Raw genomic sequence first — 21609 nt, 5'->3', positions numbered from 1 at the left:
AGATTTCGCACACAGCAATTGACATTGATAAATAACAGCAGCATTAAGTCATGCATTAATCCAGAATTATATATATTTCAAAATGACACAGTACCACTATAACCACACTTTTTCTTCAACCAGCGGGTGGAGTTTAAGGTTAATTGAGTGACCAGACGACCCGGTTTTCCAGGGACAGTCCCCGTGTTTGGTGGCTTGTCCCCGGCTGGACCTATCCCTGTTTTTAATCGGGCAAGACAGACCGGACAGCAGAGCCTATCAGTTGACATCTCGATAGATTTATGTCAGAGGGTGCTGACAGTCTTCTTCTACTATCTAATTGCTTGCGGTAGTTTTATTTAGAGAAAACTGCTGTGGAAAACTTGGCCAGAAGCTGGTGTCAAGTGAATCAACAAAATCACCACACATCTTTTCAAGAATAACAATCCTGAAGAAAATACAAAATTAAGAGAAATATACAGATTAGGTTGGTATAAGTATATTATGTAGTTATCAATCTATTCATCATCAGGACCACTCAATGGATGCTCAGATTGGAAAGTATATCATAGTTTATTTGCTTATTTAACAGGGACAATAGACAGTCATTGACTGTCCCATAGTTAGCTAGTGCTAGCTTAGCAGGCAAATCCACAAAATGTTTACAAAGTTAGTTAGTTAGTTAGTTAGCATTAAGCCTACACCATAGTTTATTACAGTACAGCAGTTACCATGGTCAAAATACACGACAACGTCATTTTATAGATGAACATTTGATATATATTGACCACCAAACTGGAAATGTCCCAGGTTTATAGTTTCAGAAATATGGTCAATTTACATTACTAGGCCAAATGACCAGTCCACTCAAACCACAATGGGAGTGATATTAATATCACTTAATGCTAGCTAAACTAACGGTAAAAGCTTGACTTGAAATTTCTAAAATGTCACATAATGGTAACTGTTATAACCAAGTAACGTTATAATCTATATATTGTGGGTAATATTTACCAGTAACAGTGTACAAATAAGACAAGTAGGCACAAGAAGTCTTGAGAGTTCACTTCCCACTATTGTGTTACCTTCAGGCTCTTCCCCTCCTGGATAAACTTCGCGGGCATTTGTGACAGCTGTCAATCAAACAAGATGGCGCTGTGGTGAGGAGCTAACATTAGCCCTATTGTCAGTGGTGAAACCTAAAACATGGAGCGTTTTGTTTCAACTGTGAAATGTAAGTAGCTTTCCTGGTCAGCTGGTCTAAATACTATTTGTTATTACAAGTATTTTTAAGACAGCTAAGACATTGTTGGCTACAAATTGTAGTTAACTAATGTCATTCAACCTTCAGCGTAGCTAGGTCACTAACCGTTGGCTTGGTGTTACTGCCGTTTGCGTAAGCTAACTAGCTAGTTTAGTTTGTTTATGTATGCTAATACTAACAGTCACCTCTGCTTGACTTGTGATTAATGCCCTTTTCCTTTCCAAATATGTGCTATAGTTTGAGATAGCGTATTAGAATACCAGTCGCCAATAGTATGAAACTGTATACACTTCCAGTCTCCTAATTGGGCGCGGTCTAATGTTTTTATATGTTGTTTAGCTTACATTATAAATTGACACATCTAACAAACATGTTTAGCAGTACACATATTAGTTAGCTAGGTCGTTTGCGAACGTTAATGTTAGCTTAACATTTCGACACAGTTTGTTTCCAGATCTCTCGAGAATGCATTTGGGATTTTAGACAACTAACTATACTGCATAATTGAACAATCAATGGTCAGCATTAATAACAGAATACATTTATTTGTAATTTAAAATTAAGATAAACTACAACAAAATATCTAAATTATAATATTAATATACAGTATATATATATTAGATGCATACAATTGCCACAAGACACACTTAGAAGTGAAATTAGCTATTGCGACACTAACTTTTTCTGAGGAAACATAAGATTTATTTCATTTTTTTTAAAGTTTGTGTTCTGTCAACATCTCTTTGCTTTTGTTCATCCACAGGTCTCACAGAGAATCTGTTGCAGAAACATCCGATAGATTATGATCAAGTGATTGAGAAACTCTTCTCTGAAATCTCTGGCCTTGAGGATTTCCCCAAAATACCAGATCCAAAGGTACATAAGTTACACGATACAAGTGATAGAGTGAAGATATTTGACAGCAATAATTACCAAAAAACAAAGCAATAAAAAAACTACCAACATTTATAAATGAGCAAACAGTCATAAATCTAAATATACTATACTATAATCTAATATATAATACCAACAAGCCTATTTATAGTTGGCAGTGTTCTTTTTTTCACTTGAAAAGTGATTTAATGTAACTCATCAGTCTGATTTTACCATAATTTATATGACTTCATAACTAAGTTGTAAAAGTTTACATCAGATCAAAGTTTGAGTTTTTATAATATATAATTATATCACTTTTACATTGCTATAAATGTGCAGACTTTCTAAGTTGCATGCATATTTCTTTTCTTAAACATCTTACAGCTTGAGGAGTGTGCCATCCAGCTGTGGAACTGGGCAGTTACTAAGAATGTGGGCACCACTATAAGTAAAAATTTGAAAGCCAAAGGTACACTTCCAGTTGCAGTATTTATTTACATGATAATTTTACTGGTGATCACGGCACTTGATACCCAGACATATCTGAAATGTTTGCACAATGTAAGGATTTCAAGCAGGGAAACTCACCGTCGTATCATGTCACATTCAAATGTTCTCACCATCCTCACAGTGCGTCATGTCGCATGCAGTCTACTGTACTGCTGTGAGCCTGAGAATCCAACAGAGGGCGTCATGCGCAAGCAGATCCTGGTAAGCAATACCGTAGGCACCCTCTATGAGTGCTCAACCTTTCAGGAGGACAAGGTCTGTTTATCAGTGTCTAATCTTTACAGATGGCCAGCAAAACAGGGAGAACCTGGCTGGACTGCAAAAATCCCCAGATGGCAGATCACTTCTTACAGTTTGCTGTGAAGGTGAAGAAAAAAAAGCTTAGTTTAGAGCAAACAGAAATACGGTGTCCTTACAAACTATTCCACATTCAATATCCCTAGAGCCTGGAAACCCTCTATGCCCAACTAACGTCCAGAGGTGACGGAGCAGCTGACATCACTTCATCCAAGGGGGATGTAGAGAAGGATCTGCTTCGAATTCTCTCATGCCAGGCAGAATCGGTGAGCTGTGGCGCATGTGATGTTCAACACCTTCAATGTGAATATTTGTTCTTGTGATATTTGGCAGCTGAGGAAGTGCTATTCTGACAGACTTGCAGTGTGAAGTGTGAGACAGTTAAAATGTTAACTGAACAATGAGAGGGGGAAATCTCATTCTGTGCTAATAGGAAATGTTGTATTGTTTGCTGACATTTAACATTAAGTTCAAGTCTCTTTTTGGCAGGCTTTAAGTCAAGGGAATAACCACGAGGCTGTGGTCTATATGCAGCGGTGTAAAGACATGCTGCTGCGGCTACCAAAAGATGTAAAACAAACCTCTGTTATCACTATAACTATAATAAATATTACTTACGGCACATATTGCTAATACAAGTGTAGGGGATGTTAACTCGGAATATATTTTTTTCAATGCAGACTGCGTACCTCTCCCTTATGTGCTACAACTTTGGAATAGACACTTACAATCTGAGAAAGTTTGAAGAAAGTGCATTTTGGCTGAGGTAAATATAATGTTTAATTTCTACAGAAAAGTGCTGAGAAACAATGCAGTGGGAAATCAATTTGTTCTTCTCCTTTTTCAGCCAAAGTTATGAGATTGGGAAAATGAATTTGAAATACGCCCCTGGATCTGAAGTCCAGGTAAGACAGGACAAAACTAAATTTAGTACAAGCAACTGGTACAAATTAATATAGTATTTATTTTTCTAACTGTCTTTAATTTCCATCACAATAGGCCAAGGTGTTGAGGTTCCTTGCCACTGTTTATTTAGAGTGGGACTGTCAGAGGTTTCAGGAGAAGGCTCTTAATGCTGTCAGCATAGCGAACAAGGTGGGATATGAGAAATAACTTTCATATTGTCTTATACATATATATATTTTGAAGCATACTCTCACAAAAAGATGCTCTGTACTCAATTGCCCTGTGCAATTTGACAGGAATGTATGAGCGCCTCTGGGCTGTACTTAAAGATCAGAATACTCCTAAGATGTGGGGCCTCAGACGATCATATCAGAGCAGGTTAGTTATTTCCCGAAGCTCATTGAATTATTTATACAGAACTTCATTATAATTGGCAGCAGTGGGGCGTCGGTGGCTGAGAAGTTAGAGAAGTAGATTCATGAAGGAAATGTTGCCCAGTTTAATTCTCTAGCTACTGGAAAGAAAAGTGGATTTGTAAAAACTCCTTATGGCTACTGATGAGTTTAATTACTCAAGAAATATTAATATACATTTACAGTATATATATTTATAATATTGTATAAGTGTCTACGCTTTTTTAAGTCAGATGTTCCAGTGGAGCTGCTCAGTCTCAAACAGTAAAAGATTGTGCTTGAACTGGGACCCTCCTAAGTGTTAATATGGAACTTGCACATTTAAAACCAGATCATACAAATATGTTTTCAGGACTTAATGAGATGCTGGAATGTAAGGTTTCTCTTGAAGTGTGTCTGAGCACTGTGAAACTACTCATGTCTGAAGACAGGTAAACACTTTGCTAGTACTCTCACGTTGCTCTTTGTAGAAACACACACATAGCCAAACTTTTTATTTTAAGCAATGCCCCAGGCACATGCTATTCAACTCTGAATGATATCTGTTTTGATTTTTCTAGAGAAGTGCTGGCATTTGACTATTTGAAACGGGTGTGTCAGCACTTTGAGTCGTCCCCTGACCTGGGAACTGCTCTTGTCTTGCACATTGAGCTGCTGCTGCAGAGAGGCAAGGAGCTGTTGGGCAAACAGAAGATAGAGGACATCATCACTGGTACTTTATTTTTGCATTTCAGTTCTAGAATTAGTCTGATTTTAATAAAAAATAAACATATATCTTTTTTTTCATGTTAAGTAAGTAAATAGGTGTATATTTACAGACTGTTGTAATGATACTTCAACACATAATGATTGAAGAAATGTTAGCAACTGACATTAAACATTGGAACAAATGTGGGGTTTATGTCTGCCTTCTACAGTATTATTTACATTCTGCAATAGCATCATATGATGATGACTACTGTGTATGAATAACTACCGCTGACTGATGATCACAAACATGTGTTAAATATATATTTTCCAACTATACCAAGTGATAAAAACCACTCAAATGCACCATTCAACAAGTCTAACAGACTGGGAGGATACACTGCTGTGTAATCTTAGGACCCTCATCGACATGTTGATGGTGTTGAAGCCTTCGAAACAGGGACTGAGCTACTGTACGTGGATAAACAGATCATCCCAGTGCAGCCATTAGGGAATGCAGTGGAACAAACATTTATTCTGAAATGAGGAACAAACAAAAGTCCAGTAACATGGTTCATTTTATAATTATTCAGGTAATGTACTGTACGTGTGTCTCTGCATTAGTATAACCATTTATTACACCCACACAGGCCACTATACAGGAAAACAGCTGAGTCCACAGGCACTCACAAGTCTACATGTCATGCTGTGGGATAAAGCGTCCAAACACTTTGAGGTATGTTAAATATAGCCTTGTTTATCTGTAATTTACAAGGTATTATTTTAGGGTATATACACATATACAGTTATCAGCATGGTAGGAGGCTGGTGGGCTGCTGATGACCCACACACCGCCCACACTCCTAAATAGTTAGCATAGGTTCAATGCAGAGGTTTACTTTCCACACAGGGATAAATAAAAGATAACTTAAAGCTGTATCTTTCTTCGCAGGCCACAAACTATTCTGAGGCTCTTCAGTGGTATAACTACTCCTTGAGTTTTTTCAAGGCAGGTCAGATGGAGCCCAACTCGGCCAAACTGCAGAGGAACAGAGCTTCCTGTTTCCTGCAACTAAAGCAACTGGAAAAGGTTCGACAACCACAGCAGCGAGTCAGGGGAATAAATGTGTTGTCCCATGGGTGGAGTGTGTTGGAACTCACTAAGTTTTACAGTTCATGTATGTGATGTATTGCATGTATATGAAAACTTGTGTTTATCAGGCCAAAGAAGCAATTAAAGAAGCAGAGAGATGTGATCCGGACAGCATTTTCACTCAGTTCAGTGTTTACAAGATCGCAATGCAGGAGAACAATGTGGAGAAAGGTATCTTCAAAACATTTGTATTGTGATACATGTAAAGTAAAAGTTGTTATGGTAGTAGTGTTGCAATTTCATCACTGCCACATGTTCAGCATATTCTCTGGTGATGAGGTTGTTAATTTACCAGCTGCAGAGGCAGTGAATGCGATGGGACATCTGTACAAGAGTCCTGTTACAAGTCAGGACGGACTGCTGGTATCTGAGAATGCTGCTTCCAATCTCCTCAGTCTGGCTGCTCAGATTGCTTTGGAGGTAGGACTCATCACAGGACACGTTGCTCTGTAAAACATATAAACATCGTCATATATGCGACGAAGCAAAACAAAACGTGGTCAATCAACCTATGTGTTGTAGTGATGAGAGTTTGTAGTGAAGTAGGCCTCAAGGCCTCTCAGCAACTTGCCAATAGCGACTGACCTCATTTATTTCCCAACTTAGAATTTTACTAGCATTTGGCGAGAGGCGATTGCGATTTTAGACGCTGGTTACACCTTTCCAGTAAAGTTCCAGCTGGGATCAGAGATCAAACATTACTTTCTACCACCTCTCCAAGCTTATCACTCATTATTATATAAATAAGTATGTTCAAATGTTGACACTCAATTTGAACAGTTACGTGACACAGTTCTTTATTTTGGACAAATAGATAGAATTACACTTAATGTGTTAGTTATAAGTTATAAACAGCTTAGTGGACGATCCCTATCCGATCTATGTTCAGCAAACATACTGCACAGCAAACGGCTATTAGACATTTGTGACGGTAAAATCTAGAAATTAATAGAACATGTGTGAGAATCCTATTTTGTAGTATGATTATGACCGTTATGATTGATGGCTGATGGTATCAATGAGGAGGATGTGTGTTCCCCTGGGACAGAATGAACAGCAGGAAACGGCCATGAAGGCTCTGGAGAGCTTGTGTGAAAACTCCAAAGATGAAGCTCAGGTTCTGACTGCTCTCAGGTCTGTGAGAACTGCAATATACACGTTAAGAGTTCAATACCAACATCAATAATTTGCCTGCATGAAAAATTGTATCAATTCTGTTTAAATATCTCTCACATGGAAGCTATAAAGGAGTAGGAAGACAGAACCTCACGCACATTAGTCCCTGTACTTCAAAGGGCATAATACACACGGACACATTTCAATAATCAATGTGTTCCAGCAAGGAGGCCTTTTTAGTTTTAGGTTGGTTTCCTTCTCCTTTTCTGCTGACATTTTTGCCGTAGCCTTTGTTTTCCATGCAGCAAGTTTGCTTTGAGAACAGAAACAATGAATTTCAGATGCCAAATTTCTATATTTCGCTTAGTTTTGAAGCATTTAGCGTTCATGTGTTGAGAGTAAACAAAACATGATGGTAGAGTCTCACACATAAAGTGACAACATTTAGTAGAGATGGCTTATGTGCTGCTGAGAGATTGTAGCGAGTCTGTGAGTTTTCCATACACCTCTATGATCCACTGACCTATATTCCCTTGCTTCTCCACTGAAAGTGTGTCTCTGTATAATACAGTTAGTAGGTGAAAGAAAGGAGGTCAACACCAGTTTCTCCATTCATCTTTTTATAGGTGTTTGGTTCGACTTGTGCTCTCCACAATTGAAAAATCGAGAGATGAAATGAGGTGAGGGGAAGGGGAAGCACATAATAAAGTGTGATTGCACAGTATTATTCATGCTGCTTTTAATCAAATACACATATTTACATTTACTTCCTTACAGTACTCCATGTAGGAATGTAAATATGGATGTCCTACTGCCATATCTAAAAATGGGTGAGTACATATGCATCAGGGGTTGAATTGCATTTTGGGAAGAAATGTCTTGCTGTGCGTCATAACCCACGCATCTTTTGTTTGCCACCGCTGCAGCTCTGCAGAAAGTTTCACACCAGTCTTGCATGTCTGTCGAGCAACGCACAGAGGAAGCTACCTGGTTCAGGAAGATTGGTACTAAGAATCTTTCTCTCCTTGTCTCTTCAATCTGACATGGCATGCTATTGCTTAAAATCTTGCAGCACCTTCATTTCCTCTGTGTGTGTGTGTGCGTGCGTGCGTGCGTGTTTGTTTGTTACAGCGTGGAACTCGGCTCTGCAGTGTGAGAGCTGCCCTGACAGAATGAGGGATTTCTTTGTGCTTTCTTACCAGGCAAGTGCCCTTATTAGCTTTGTCAGGTGGATTAATCAATATATACGGTATGTGGGTGTAGAGCAATAACATCTGTACATGGATTTAATATTGTTTTTAGAAAGATAAACGTGTTTAAGATAAAGAATCTCAATGACCCACACTGATCTGTCCTCTGACTTTACCTTCAGCAGAATACTGTATACAGAATACATTTCGCATGCCTTCGTATCTGAGAACACCCCTGTACAATTAGAAGCTTCTGCTGTTGGATGTTGAGTAGATGTCTCATATAAAGTGGGGTGAAGTACTTTATTTTAAGGGGGAATCATCAGAAATAGTTGTTGAATGAAGAGAGAATGTTTTTCCAATACTTTCCTACCACACATATTCCAGTTTATCTGTTCAAAACCGCCTTCAGACCACGAACCTCTATCTTTCTCTTGTTCTGAACGAGCCAGCTTATCCTTGGTTTATTTCAAAATGAAAATATGACATCCGCATGAACCCGTAGTTCTCCCAGCTGTGCCCTCCTGATCGCACACTGCTTGTGGGCCAGAAGACGTGTCTGCTAATGGCTGCTGCTGCCTCTTTGGAGCTCTGCAGGAAGTCTCCTCACTCCACCCAGGTGTGCCACTCACTCCCTCTCCCCATCTCCTACATTTAGCACACTTTCCAACCACATGAATATACCAACACTAGTGGAGTAGAGAGGTGACTAATCACATAATTGGTGCTGGTGTAGGCGTTTCCTTTAATTCCCTCTTGCCTTTGAAGGAGAAGTGAACACTAGATGGCGATGATGAATCCAGAATGATTGTTTTGTGTTTCTGTTTGGTTAACAGACGGAGGAGCTCACTCAGGCTCTGGAGCACATTCAGATCTGTTGGGAGGTCTGGAAAACCCTGAAAGCATCAGGTACCATAAAAGAATACTGCACCCCCAAAACGAGGATTTGTATATAAATTACCCACCCTGTGTTACCTTGAATACTTGTGAACGTGGAATCAAAAAAGGGAGGAAATGTCTTGATGAATTGAAGTTAGTGGGGAGCAGTCTCACGCTGCTGTTTATGCGGAAGGGCTTTAAACAGTAAGGTTTCAGAGAAAATGCATGTGTTTGGGAAGTAGTGAGCATACGACTGGATAAACAAGACTTGGATTATACTGCACGAGTTGTGTGAAAGTTTCTATGTAAGGATGTTGTAGTTTTGCCCATTTACTTCAATTCATCTAGATTTATCTCAATTTTTTGATTCTTCGTTCACCGTCATGTGAGAAAAATTGATACGCAAATGATAATTTTGGGAGTGAAGTATTCATTTAAGTAGCTTTACTATCCGAATAACAGCCATGTTTATTTATTTGCTTGTCTTTCATGAATCAAAATGGAGCTAAATAAATGTATTCTCACCATGTACTTGCAGGAAGCTTCCCAATGGACCCAACAGACACACTGCTGCTGCTGTATGAATTTGAAGCTCGAGCAAAGCTGAACGACCCCAAGGTTGAGACAGTACTGGAGTCCGTCTTGGAGCTTGAACATGTGGAAACCAAGATGCTAGAGACCATTGCAGGTAAAAAGAAAGACAAACCCTTGCTGTATTGTTCGTCTCACCTCTGCTGACAAAAAGAAACACGTTTGTTTTGCGTATTTGCAGTATGCTGGCATTTATTTATTTTTCTATATGTAGCCTTAGCCATGGAGCCTCCAGCCCACTTCCCTCTGCTGTGCAAGAAGGCCTTGAGGGTTGCTCTCTCTCTGCACAAGAAACAACCACAGGCTGACCTGGCCCGCTGCAGGCATATCAATCACTACTCTACATGAAAATACCCATGACATTTCACTAACCATCCATTCCCACAAAGTGCGTATTGGGATGAAAGTGTTTCTGATTGTGTGCCCGTCTTTGTGTCCCCGTCTCAGCAAGTGTGTTCACAGCCTGATCAAGCTGTCCCTCCCAAGCGGCGTGTCAGAGGTGGAGGCCCATGTGCTCGAGGAGGTGTGGGACTACTACGAGGAGGCCCTGTCCATCATCGCAGCCGCAGTGAGTCAGCACCAATCACACATCGCCGTCCCATGGCACCCACCTCCTGTTCCCTCCAACAGAACGGCTCCCTGCTATATAATTAACCCCCTCTCTTCCACTCCATGCCTGCCTGCTGTTCTAGAAGCTTCTTTTTTTTTTTATCAATGGGCTTTCAGCAGCACTTCAATTAGCAGATGCTTCCATTCACCACCCCCTTCCTGCCAATTTGAATGTTAATGTGCTGTACAAGTCATCATACTGCCGGTGAGCTGCAGCTCTGAAAGAGGCATCAAATTATTGAGACATTACACTGCTTTAGAGGCAGTGCATATTTCCCCTTTCATTTTGAGTTACTCGAAAGCTTTGGAATTCTTTGGATCAAAGTGAAAGCCAGAGATTAAAGTGGTGTAAAAAATGAATGAAACTTTAGAAATGATAAAACCTTTGAGTTTGTTTATAGTCTGTTTAAGACTCCAAAGCATTAGTGAAGGTTAACATACAGTAGAAGGAGATTGGGTGAAAGTTACTCCCAGGCTTTACCCACAAAAAAAACCAACAGATTTCCTTCCATAAACTTGGCTTAAGTGAGTCACCCAGGTGGCCTGTGTTAAATGGCCTTTTCATCATCTTCCCGCTCTTCTCTGTAGCCGGACGACTTCCCAGAGATGGAGCGCCTGTGGCTGCTGACTCGGGCTTGGAACACGGGGATACTGCTGTACAGCCTGGCTCAGTACCCCGAGGCTGAGAAGTGGTGCGGCCTCGCCATGAGCTTCATCCGCCACCTTGGATCACTGCGGGAGAGCTACGAGACACAGGTACAGGACGTGGGAGAGGAATGGAGGGGGTGAAGCAGACTGGGGTGGTTGTAGCAGCAGTGGTTAGTAGCGTGGCTGTAACGATCCATTTATCTGGATCAATTCATCGATTCAACGATCAGCGATCCAATATCATCGATGCAAAGTGACATCGATAAGATACGCCCTTATTTACTTTATATAGTGAACAATAGGGAGTCTGTTCTTATTAAACACAATAGATTATTTGTCATTTAAATGTCTGGAAGACTTAATCAAATCAATTGAATTGAATTAAATCAAAATCGTATCGTGGCAGACTTTGTAATATCAGCAGATATCGTATCGTTGTCCAAAGAATCGATTTATCATCGTATTGGGGTGTAACTTGTGAATTACCTAACCCTACTGGGTAGGCAAATGTGACAAAAGCTTTGCCCCCAGAAATACACAGGGGGGGTCCGATGCTGAATCAAGTATATAAAACCATCATTGTAGACCTTTGAGAGCTATACAGTTATTTCTTGTGAACCCACAGATGTCTGGACTCTACAGTGAAATCCTGGACAGGTTGGACAAAGCCAAGAAGAATCTCATCATGGAGGAATAACCCAACAACTGCCTGTTCTGAGAGTGAACCTAAACTAATTCAGTTCCAACAAGTTGTTGCAGCTAACTGTTATTAATGTTGCATTAAAATGTTCATCAGATATTCCAGTTTGCCTCATGCCCTTCTCTACGCTCCTCTCAATAAAAGGCTAAAATGCCAACACATCTTTAAAAAAAGGAAAAGTCTGTATAATTGTTACAATTACTTTCAAAGCCAAAAGTTATTTAAAGTGCAATAACAAGCAGATCAATAGCATAACTGAGTCACATATTTTATTTTCAAACAAATAAACTCTTGTCAAGTCCCAAAATAAAACCCAAACAAAAGTTGCAGGACTGTGTTCCCTCATGACTAGGACAAGGAAGACCATGAGGCCGAGTGTCCCGATAGGCTGTACCACCTGCAGTGACAGGAAGGAAACTACTGTACAATCAAAGGGTTCATGTTTGCAAGCACTTACTGCACAGATGTGCTATAACATAAACATCATCACCCAAAAGTACAAACAAGAACCCTGACCCCCCCACCCAAAAAATAAAAGCATATGTCATCATTTCTCTCATCAGAACAAAGACCCTCATCAATTATACACACACAGAGGCATTCAGGTTCCATCTCGTTATATACCACAACCTCAATGGAAAGTAAAATGAAATCAAGTTCTTTGGGCTTTGACATGGCTGACTGAGGTATGAATACCACACACATTGTTAACAGTCAGCTGTATTTCAACTAAACACCAGAGAGGACCAATTCTAAACTTCTAATGATGTATTGATCAATGCTCCTGGTTTCTGTGATATTGTGTAGGTTTCTGCCTGCATCTCTTTAATTATTTTACAATATACTTTTTTTTAAATCTATACACCCAGACACGTTCCACAAGAAATCACATGTAGACAGGCCCTACTTGAGGGAATTGAATTCCCAACTGACTAGTTAAGTTTTCCAATAGGCATTTGAAGAGAAATACCAACGATACAGCACATTTGTATGGAAATTATATCTCAAGAGTAGCTCAAACTTTACTTACCTGACATTTGTGGTCTATAAAACATGTTTGTCCCAGTTTGATTCACACATGCATGAAGCACAGGTGAGGGGGATCTGCTGGGGGCTTATTTACATTGTACAGCTACCACACCCTTTGAAACAGTCTGCAAGCAGTTTATAAATGGCTCTGTTCCCTTCGGTTATTCCCTGAACTCTGGTTTTGACACAGGTAATGACAGCTGGTTTAGCAGTGGTGCCTGGCAGGTGGGCACACCTGTTCAGAAAATGCCTGCAGGTACAGGTGCTCTGTGGGTGGGAGAGAGCAGGGGACCCAGAGGTCTAGGTTACCACTTCCTGTTGGGTCTGGCTCTCTAAAAAGAAAAAATTCCTTTGCACTCTTCAAAAAGCTGAGGAGTAAAAAGCGAGAACGTTCACAGGATCAGGGGGCCGCAGTATTCCTCCTTCTTACGACGTGTTCGCTCACATGCACACATTAACATACAGTGCCAAGATCTGCATGGGAGGGCGGAGCAGTTTCATGTCAATTCTGGTGATGCCATACAGCCAACTCAAAAGGTTACCACACCGACGACCAAGCTCCCCGCCTCACGAAGAAGAGAAGACACATAATACAGCCCGATTACGTTGTTAAGTTGCCTTTAACTAAGCGACAGTACTATTAATAGCACGTGTTTGTTCACATTTGACAGCTACGAACTCGGTCATTGCCCTAACGTGGCCTTTCAGTCGCAGGGGAAATGGTATCTGTACGTTAAAGATTCCTGAGCTGGTCTAGCTCACCCCAGACGCACTAAAAGCTCGACACAGTGGTTCAGCACTTGCCAACAACAGATTCATTAAGAATTCATACGTGTATAGATACACAAAGCATGTAGGTTTTAAATCAAACCCAACTTTAGTGTTATATTTGGTAGGGGGACAATCCAAAAAACAGGTTATATTGACTCTTTAATTGTTAGGACATCCAATACAATTATTGTCTTGTTCTACCCGTTTTAAGGCCACCGTCATGGCGGCAGATAGGACAGTACCATGTGACCATTCAATCAGAAGAGAATCCTCTTGGAAGGCAGAGAGTGTAATAGGGTGGTCTGCTGCTCAACAGGAGTTAGGAGGCTCTGGCTGTTCAAATTGTAATCCAATGGCCAAATTATTTCATTACTGTAGCAAGGAAGGTTGATTACGGGAGAGAAAAAGCGCCCAGGTGAGACTTTGTTTTAACTATTGCACTCAAGTCAGGCCTCCTGGCAGTTGGAGGACACAAAAGAATTTAAGAAAAGATGAGAATGTTTCCTCTCTTTTCCTTGCAAATTGTGTGCAGCCTCCCTCACAGACAACAGGTAGTCACAAAACAGAATTTGTATTTGATGTAAGGCAGTTTGGTGTTTTGCAGAGAGCCCAGTTACACTTCTCTACCCCCGTCCATTACACAGAGCAGCTAAAAACCACAAGCAAAAAATCCCACAAAGAAAAAAAAAAAAATGAATTCTAACAGCCCTCCAAATTGACAATTCTAGTGAAGTGTAAAATGTGTAATTTTTAATATGTAGTAAAATCTCAGTGGGATTTTATCATTTATCTTGTGATTTCATAATATAAATGTAGAGATTCACAACGCATTTCTTCCTCTTGATCTGCCTCCCGAGATGTCTTTATCAGCTGCAGCACAGACAACTGGCAGACGACCAAACAGCAAGCTGGTTTGTGATAAATAGATCACCAGTTTGTAGGCTCCACTAATTTCCTCAGTCATTATAAACAAGAGAGATGACTCCTTGAACAGTACCATCAGCAGGGCTTCATTTTATCCAGTCTTTTTAGAAAAAGAAAAAACAAACCTTAATTGGTCTTCACTTCTCGTCTTGCGTGTCTTTTTAAATGTGATTTGATGAACATTTACAAAGTGTTCCAACTTGGTATGATTTGTCTCTGTTTCCCTGCAACTTCTTTTTGAATCCCAACTCCTTTTCTCCAGATTTCTGTAACATTCTGATCTTCAGTCAGTCCCAGTTCACAAAAGGATTTATTCCTTTTCCCTTTCGTTTTCATTAGACATATTCCTTTGGAATGGCATTTCCAGTCTTGAATGGATTTGTTGAGAAACTCATGCAGGGGTGTGCACAGTCACAGTAATGGTGATAAGACTTCTTTTTCATTTAGAGAGTAACATAATGATGACACTAAAACTTGATATGAAACATATCTGCAAAAAGGAGGTGAGGAGGGGGGCTATTTGGGCTTGGGTGGGGTCTCTTGGAGGCAGGAGGGGAGCTCTGCACCGACGCAGAGGGGACGGCAGGGAGCTCAGAGCTTCTCTGAGGAGGGGATCCAGATGTAGGGACCAGACTGCTCCTCGATGATTAGCTTGATTTTGTTGTAGATCTCCTCTAGTGAGTCACCCTGTACGATAGCTGGAGACACAAACACAAAGGCATCAGGACTGAAGCTGCAACAAGAAGCTGCAACGATGAGTGGAATAACCCATTAGTTGGTCGACAGAAAGTCAGCCTGCAACTTTTTTCATAATCAATTGTTAACACCTGGATCTACTGCTCGTCTGGTGCGAAAGACAAACGGAAGGAACCCGAATATCTTTTTGGTTTTTGTTAAATGTTCTTTTATTAAATCGAGAAGATAATTGACAGATTAAATGTAATTTATTTATTTTAAATCATTAGCTACAGCCCAAATCAGAATTACACATTTATCTGTGATCCAAGCAAAGGGGCAGTGAGACCAACCTGTGAAAAACTCTCCAAAGTCTTGCTCCAGCTTAACTGCCTTGTCAAAGACTTTATTGGCCTGCTCGTACGTCTGCCTCTTATTCATTTCCCTGAAAAAGACAAATAGCTGAAGTTAGCATCACGTGCACGCTTACATTCACTCGTGTCTTTAACACAGTGCGTAAAAGAGCTCAAACTTACATTAGGGCTTCAATGGATTTTGGTTTAATAAAGATGGCAATCGGATAAAGTTGTGCTTGCTGCAGTCGTTTTATGGCATTCCCAGACACGTCCAGAATGCAGTGTTTCCCCTGTTGGCAGGTAGACAACGGTTTCGTTCAAATAACAGAATCTTCTACATTTTTGTCACAAATTCATCAAGGACTGATTGTGGTTATTGTAACGCTGCTGCTGCTGCTGCAAAAAAAAACACTGCTGCAGACTAATAATCTGGTAGAAATGTCTGCTTCACGATTAGAAAGGAAAACTAACATGCCTCTGGTTACATCCCAAATACACTAAACTCAATCTGGAAACTAGGGGTGTGAATCTTCTGGTGGATCACGATATGAATTCAGAACATAAGATGTGAAAGTAAAGTGTGTATGTTATATCAACTGATTGCAATAAACACACAACGGCAAATCTACGACAAAAGGTAATATTGATTCATGCTAAACGTGCACATAAACGCTTTAACAATAAGTTTTAAACTCAAAAATAAACTGCCCATAACACAACACTGTAAAACATTAGGACTACGTTAGTGGCAAAATCTAGGTTCTTTCTTTGTTTAATAAATGTAAATAAAAATGATTTTTGGGAAAATTGTGACTCGATGCCTAATCTTAAATAAAGAAAAGATAAGATAAGAATCTTAAACATGAATGCATTTCCCCCACAGTCCTACAGAGAAACACGAGCCCCTTACCCTCTCAGCCACAGTTCTGACGGACAATATGCTCGTCCCATAGAGGTTCTCATTGAACTGGCCAGCCTCAATGAATTTATTATCCTGAATGTCTTTCTCCATTTGCTCTCGCGAGCCCACAAAGTGGTAATCCTGGCCGTCCATCTCGTTCTCTCGCCTCGGACGAGTCGTATCTGCAGATGGGGAATGGAGCATGTTTTATTTTTTATCACCGCTGTTATGTGTAGTTGTTCTGTCTGGATCCGTCGGGCGCTGTAAACTCACGAGGTACGCAGGAGCCGAACTTGTGGGGAAACTCGGAGATGAGGTCATCATTTACTCGGTCCTTCATTGGGCCCAGTATGATCACAGGCCTCGTGTAGTGGACTGCAGTGGAGATGAAGAAGGTGAGGATGCATGGAGAAACGTACAATCATTTGTGCTTTTAAGTTTGTCAAATTGTGGAGAAGCGATTCACTCACTTTCCTGTCGGATGACGGGCTCATAGGAAAGAATCGTGTCCTCCTGTCCCTCTGCAATAACACAAACATCAGAAAGTTTTCATCTCACTTAAAGAAATACAATAAAATTGTCATGGCTGATAAAACACAATATTCATTTACAGATGTCATTTCACAGGTAAATTTAGCGACAGCCTCCGTGTTATTCATCTATGTGGGCAGTGGAACAGAAACCATGAGAAATTAAGGTGACTCACTCGAACTGCTTTCGCTGTCACTTGTGTTGGATGTCAGGCATTCTGCAAAAGCACAAGAGAGCGAATTGCAGATCTTTTATAAAAAAAATTTAAAACAAGGTAAAGCCACAACCAGTTAAATTATAATTAATTCTCTTATGGGTGAAAATTATTTTCACCTGCCTCAAACAGCCTTAGGGAAAAAAGCACTCTCGACATCTAGGCCATTAAAAAAAAGAAAAAAGGATAAAGAAAGCAGGAGTTTTGTTTGGTGCGGCAGCCATGCTCTCACAATATTAAGGAAGTGGTTTTAGGTGCAACCAGTAGCGAATTAAGTGTTTCCTGTGACAATATCCCAAATGACCCGCAATTCCCTGGCCAATGCTTCCTATTGCTAGATCTGTGCCTGTGGCAGCGGCTCTCTTATCAGGGAAAAGACAAAGAAAACATACAGGCGTTATGCCGTCCACAGGACGGAGGCAGGAGCTGGCTGACTCGGGGGAACTGGAGGGAAAACGTGTTTCCAACCAGGCTTAGCAACACTCTGCTCTGGTGACAGATATATTCCAGCTCTGTGTGACCTTATCTGACAAAACTCTGCCCAACATTTATTGTAAAGACCCCACGAGACATTCAAAATGAGTATAACGCTCACTCACCCTCCCTTGGGAATGCATATTTTATATGTACTGTGAATCTGAGAAGTGTGTTGTGTGTGTGAGCTCGCACGTTGGTCTGTGTGTGTGTGTCTATCTAAACTAGATGTGTGTGGTTTAGCATTCCCAGCTGGGTCTGCAGTGACAAAGCATTTTTCTCTGAGCTCAGGGGACAGCTGCTTGACACAGTACAACCACACACTTACTCAAACTCTTTGATCCATAAAAGTCATCGCTTAACCCTGGGAAGTCCTAGGTGTCCCGACAGGTGAGAGCAGAAACCAAGAGAAGAGAGCAGACAGGAAGAAGAAGAGGTTAGTGAGAGTTGGGGCAGAGAAGGAGAGGAGTGCTGTGTAGTGCTCGCCAGGCCCACTGACACATGGCGCTGTGCTGTACTCATTAAGCCTGAGCCCCACTTTGTTCATAGTAAGCCACGGCCTTTCAATTACACAAGCCCAATCCCATTGAAATGGGATTTTGACCTGTTAAGTGTTAAAGCTCCAGTCCAGTTAATGAGATTCTTCTTGTTGTGGGTCAGTGACTGACTGGAGAATTGATCAGGACTTATACAAGGAGTAGCATCACGGTGTTAGAAGGCCTGTGTGTTAGTGTAGCCAAGCACACACGCACACACAGCTGGCAGCGCACACTCCTCTGGAGCCCGTAGACAGATGCACAGACACACCGGAGAGAAGCCCCACACCTGCAGCCTGATGCCGGCTCTGCGTGTGGGGCATCTCTCCGGGACAGTGAGAAAAGGGATGAGAGTGGTGCCATCACAAACCATCCCTGGAGGTGAGCGGAAAGATGAAAGTTGAGAGACAGAACTGAAGCATGAAGGGGATAGGACGAAAAAAGAAAGAAAACAACACCACCCCCCTCGATCACACAGCTGGTACTCACGTTCAGACTCCACCAACTCCTGCACAATATTCTCCTTGCTCTTGTAAAACGGGAACTTGCGTGAGAGGTTGAAGCTTTTTTTGCGCTTTACTTTGACTGGCTGCTTGTCGATGTGTGGGTGAGTAGGGGGGGGATTGGGAGGGAGGGAGGGGGGAGGGGGGGGGGGGGCAACGAGAGGGTGAAAACAAAAACAGAATGGGTTTCAATGAGGGTACTCGACACCCATGCAAAAAAACAATGAAATGCAAACAAACAATACACGTCAAATAATGGAAATGAGAAGCAGGTAATGGGTGGAAATGAATGGCATATCAATGTGAAGGAAACAGGCTTCTGTTTACCAACTTAAACATGTTCCATATGCATTCAATTGGATCTGCTTGCATTATAGATGACACAGACACAACATTACAGCTGATTTATACTGCTGCAAATTACATCAGACAGATCCGCCTCTGACAAACATGCAGACATTTTGTTAAGTGCACATTTCTTAATATCGCTCAAGCTGTGGAGGTTACGCGAAGCTCTCATCTCCACGGAGCTTCTGTGTAATCTATACAGTAATACGAGCGCTTTTTGTGCTCGCTTCAGAGAGCAGGTGCTGGTCTCTTTCCCACACACAGGGGGAAGTAGGCCATCTCCCTGGGAGCCCAGTAGCAGCTCTGAAGACAGCCTCTCTGGCACCAGGGCAGGGAGCAGCTGGCCCTCTACACTTACCCTGTTGGACTCAATCATGCCTGTCCTGGCGTGGAACTTGACTGTTTTTAACCTGGCCCGCTCTTTCTTCTCAACTCTGGGGAAGAAAGAAAAAAAGGGGGGAAATAAGTCCAGGCTGGGCATGAATGGTAGTAGTCACATTAGCTTTGTCTGACATTAGCAGAGCGAGCGTACCTTTTCTTGCTCGGAATGACCCCAATCTGCTCGCTCTCTCCATGTGGTGTGACCAGCCTCGCCTGCCACCACTCGTCGTCAGAAGCATTTATGACATGGAGGATATCCCCGTAAGAGAAGCTCAGGCCTTGGCTGGGCAGGCAGCTGTCCCTCGTTCGATCATAGTCAAACAAAGCTCTGAGAAAACAGACGGCTTTTGTTACACTCCTTGCTTCCTTTTATCTTGAACTTGTGTGTAGAGATTCCACATGATGCAAGATCACATTACTCCACACTTGACACAAAATGGCAGCAATGAATTTCCTGCATTGGTTTATTTTTCTATTACAGTGTTTATAGCGCTCATAAAGCAGGACAGAATCATTCTGGGGGAAACGTGCTGTGTGAATAATTTGCTTATAGTAATAAGAAGTTTCCTCACAGTGTTCATTTGGCGTCTTTTCATACATTACAACAAGTGGAAAAAAGAAATCGATAGCCTTGTGTGTAGTTGTTAAAGTCACTGACCACTGCCAAGCTGTGGCTTAGGATCCCGACTGATGACTACTGACCTTACTGTAAACAGCACACAACTGTTTAAGGCTAGATTATAAATATCACTTGAACAGTATTATTTACAGTACTGTATTATAGTGTGTTTGAATCATACAGAGTTTAATTAATGCTGTACTGTATTTGAAACAGTCAATACATTCAGTAAATAGCATTTCATTACTATATATTTATGTAAGAATGTAGATGTAACCTGCATGAGAAATAAAGAATGCGTTTACGTTATATAGTGATCACCTCGACAGACGTCACTATAAGAGGTTTTAATTGTTTTTGCTTGCATGTGGGCTGTAAAACCTGTAAAAACCTAGTGAACGTATCCTTGTGTCAATGTAACGTCTTATTTCTGACAACCGGCACAGACTCACTGCCGCAGACTTTCCACTACAGACACCGTTTATTATCTGCCCGAGTGCGTCACAATCTAGTCGGACGGGAAAATCCACATTTCAGTTCTGAAAGGTATTAATACCTGCTTTACAGGTTTTTAACTTTACTTGACCAAGCCTATATCTACAGCTCATACTGCCATGGACCAGTGGACAGATGTGTTGTGACGGAGATGAATTATTCCCACCCGGTTTAAGATTTTGGCTGAAGTATTCCTACCAACTGAAACTGCAGCTGGCAGTAAGTAAACAGCGCTGCCGAAACTGTCGCGACGCAATCTAGTGGAAGATTACCTGCTGGTGCACTTAACAGGGAAACAAGTGCACTTTTTAACACAGGATGATAAGTGATAGTCAAATTCCTAGCCCTAACCATGTTGCAGCACCATGACACGCTGAGAGAGCGTTTCAGAGAGAGTGTGGGCACACGTGACACTGTTTTTAAAAAATTGTTTTTTGTTTTTTTTCCAAAAACACCTTAAAAGGCTTAACGCCTCCACATTCCTGAGGCTGTGCTGGGAGGACATGGCGGCTCCTGCATCAGCCGGCTAGCTAGACAGCTTTTCCAACATAACTGTGGGCTGAGTCACCGGCGCAGGAGCAGGCTAGGCTCTACACGCCTCACAGGAGCCCGTCTATAAGCAAGTCTGAGTGGTTAACACTCCTCTTTCTATAGCGGCCGTCCGATGAGATAACAACTATATACTTCTTAAATATCCGAGTGAGGTCAATTGCCGTCAAACTGAGAGTTAATCAATCTAGTAATGTAGCCTATTAGGCTTAGGTTAAGTGAAGCGCATTAGTGCTTCAGTAGAAATATGGTGGAGCACTTGGACTATGGAGTTACATCACACAGTCCTTTCACCTTGACCCCTGCGAGCCCTTTGTGCTGCTTTTAGGCGAGCGAAAGAATGCCACCTGTTTTAATTCCTAAATGAGCCTCCATCCAGTTTGGCAACCGGCCCAAAGTGTCATAACACAGGTCACTTCGACGAGCCCCGCTGTCAATCTACATTACACAAAGTAGAGTCAATGTCTTGTGGCATCGAGACAACA

General features: G+C 41.4%; 2 protein-coding genes across 10 annotated transcripts in view; one reads left to right on the top strand and one right to left on the bottom strand.

Annotated features, from left to right (window-relative positions):
• The first annotated feature begins 1061 nt into the window (after positions 1 to 1061).
• On the top strand, positions 1062 to 11915 carry tex11 (testis expressed 11). The gene is made up of 29 exons (XM_029440908.1): positions 1062 to 1213; positions 2007 to 2119; positions 2504 to 2588; positions 2751 to 2830; positions 2914 to 2994; positions 3073 to 3192; positions 3416 to 3496; positions 3607 to 3692; positions 3774 to 3831; positions 3926 to 4021; positions 4129 to 4210; positions 4598 to 4676; positions 4806 to 4957; positions 5583 to 5668; positions 5885 to 6022; positions 6154 to 6256; positions 6381 to 6505; positions 7134 to 7219; positions 7828 to 7881; positions 7979 to 8031; positions 8128 to 8205; positions 8333 to 8403; positions 8897 to 9010; positions 9228 to 9300; positions 9809 to 9958; positions 10076 to 10184; positions 10309 to 10429; positions 11059 to 11226; positions 11744 to 11915. Exons 1-29 carry the CDS (start codon positions 1186 to 1188, stop codon positions 11813 to 11815), a joined length of 2742 nt encoding a protein of 913 aa, XP_029296768.1. The 5' UTR covers positions 1062 to 1185; the 3' UTR covers positions 11816 to 11915.
• Positions 11916 to 12071: 156 nt separating this feature from the next.
• Positions 12072 to 21609, bottom strand: part of dlg3 (discs, large homolog 3 (Drosophila)) — a 77102-nt gene continuing 67564 nt past the window's right edge. For 8 of the 9 annotated variants that reach the window (XM_029440912.1, XM_029440909.1, XM_029440911.1 and 5 more), the window contains 10 exons: positions 19613 to 19789; positions 19439 to 19514; positions 18719 to 18818; positions 17181 to 17222; positions 16945 to 16995; positions 16748 to 16849; positions 16484 to 16656; positions 15754 to 15863; positions 15571 to 15662; positions 12072 to 15240 (listed from right to left, as the gene is read on the bottom strand). In XM_029440912.1, the coding sequence (XP_029296772.1) occupies positions 15134 to 15240; positions 15571 to 15662; positions 15754 to 15863; positions 16484 to 16656; positions 16748 to 16849; positions 16945 to 16995; positions 17181 to 17222; positions 18719 to 18818; positions 19439 to 19514; positions 19613 to 19789 (1030 nt within the window). In that variant the 3' untranslated portion in view covers positions 12072 to 15133. Of the gene's footprint in view, positions 15241 to 15570; positions 15663 to 15753; positions 15864 to 16483; positions 16657 to 16747; positions 16850 to 16944; positions 16996 to 17180; positions 17223 to 18021; positions 18068 to 18718; positions 18819 to 19438; positions 19515 to 19612; positions 19790 to 21609 lie in introns of all 9 variants that reach the window. The other variant, XM_029440913.1, reaches the window with a different exon arrangement.

This window comes from Cottoperca gobio, chromosome 10 (genome assembly GCF_900634415.1).
Source record: "Cottoperca gobio chromosome 10, fCotGob3.1, whole genome shotgun sequence".
In the NCBI taxonomy this organism is placed as follows: domain Eukaryota; kingdom Metazoa; phylum Chordata; class Actinopteri; order Perciformes; family Bovichtidae; genus Cottoperca; species Cottoperca gobio.
This window is presented reverse-complemented; position numbering and strand designations above follow the sequence as displayed.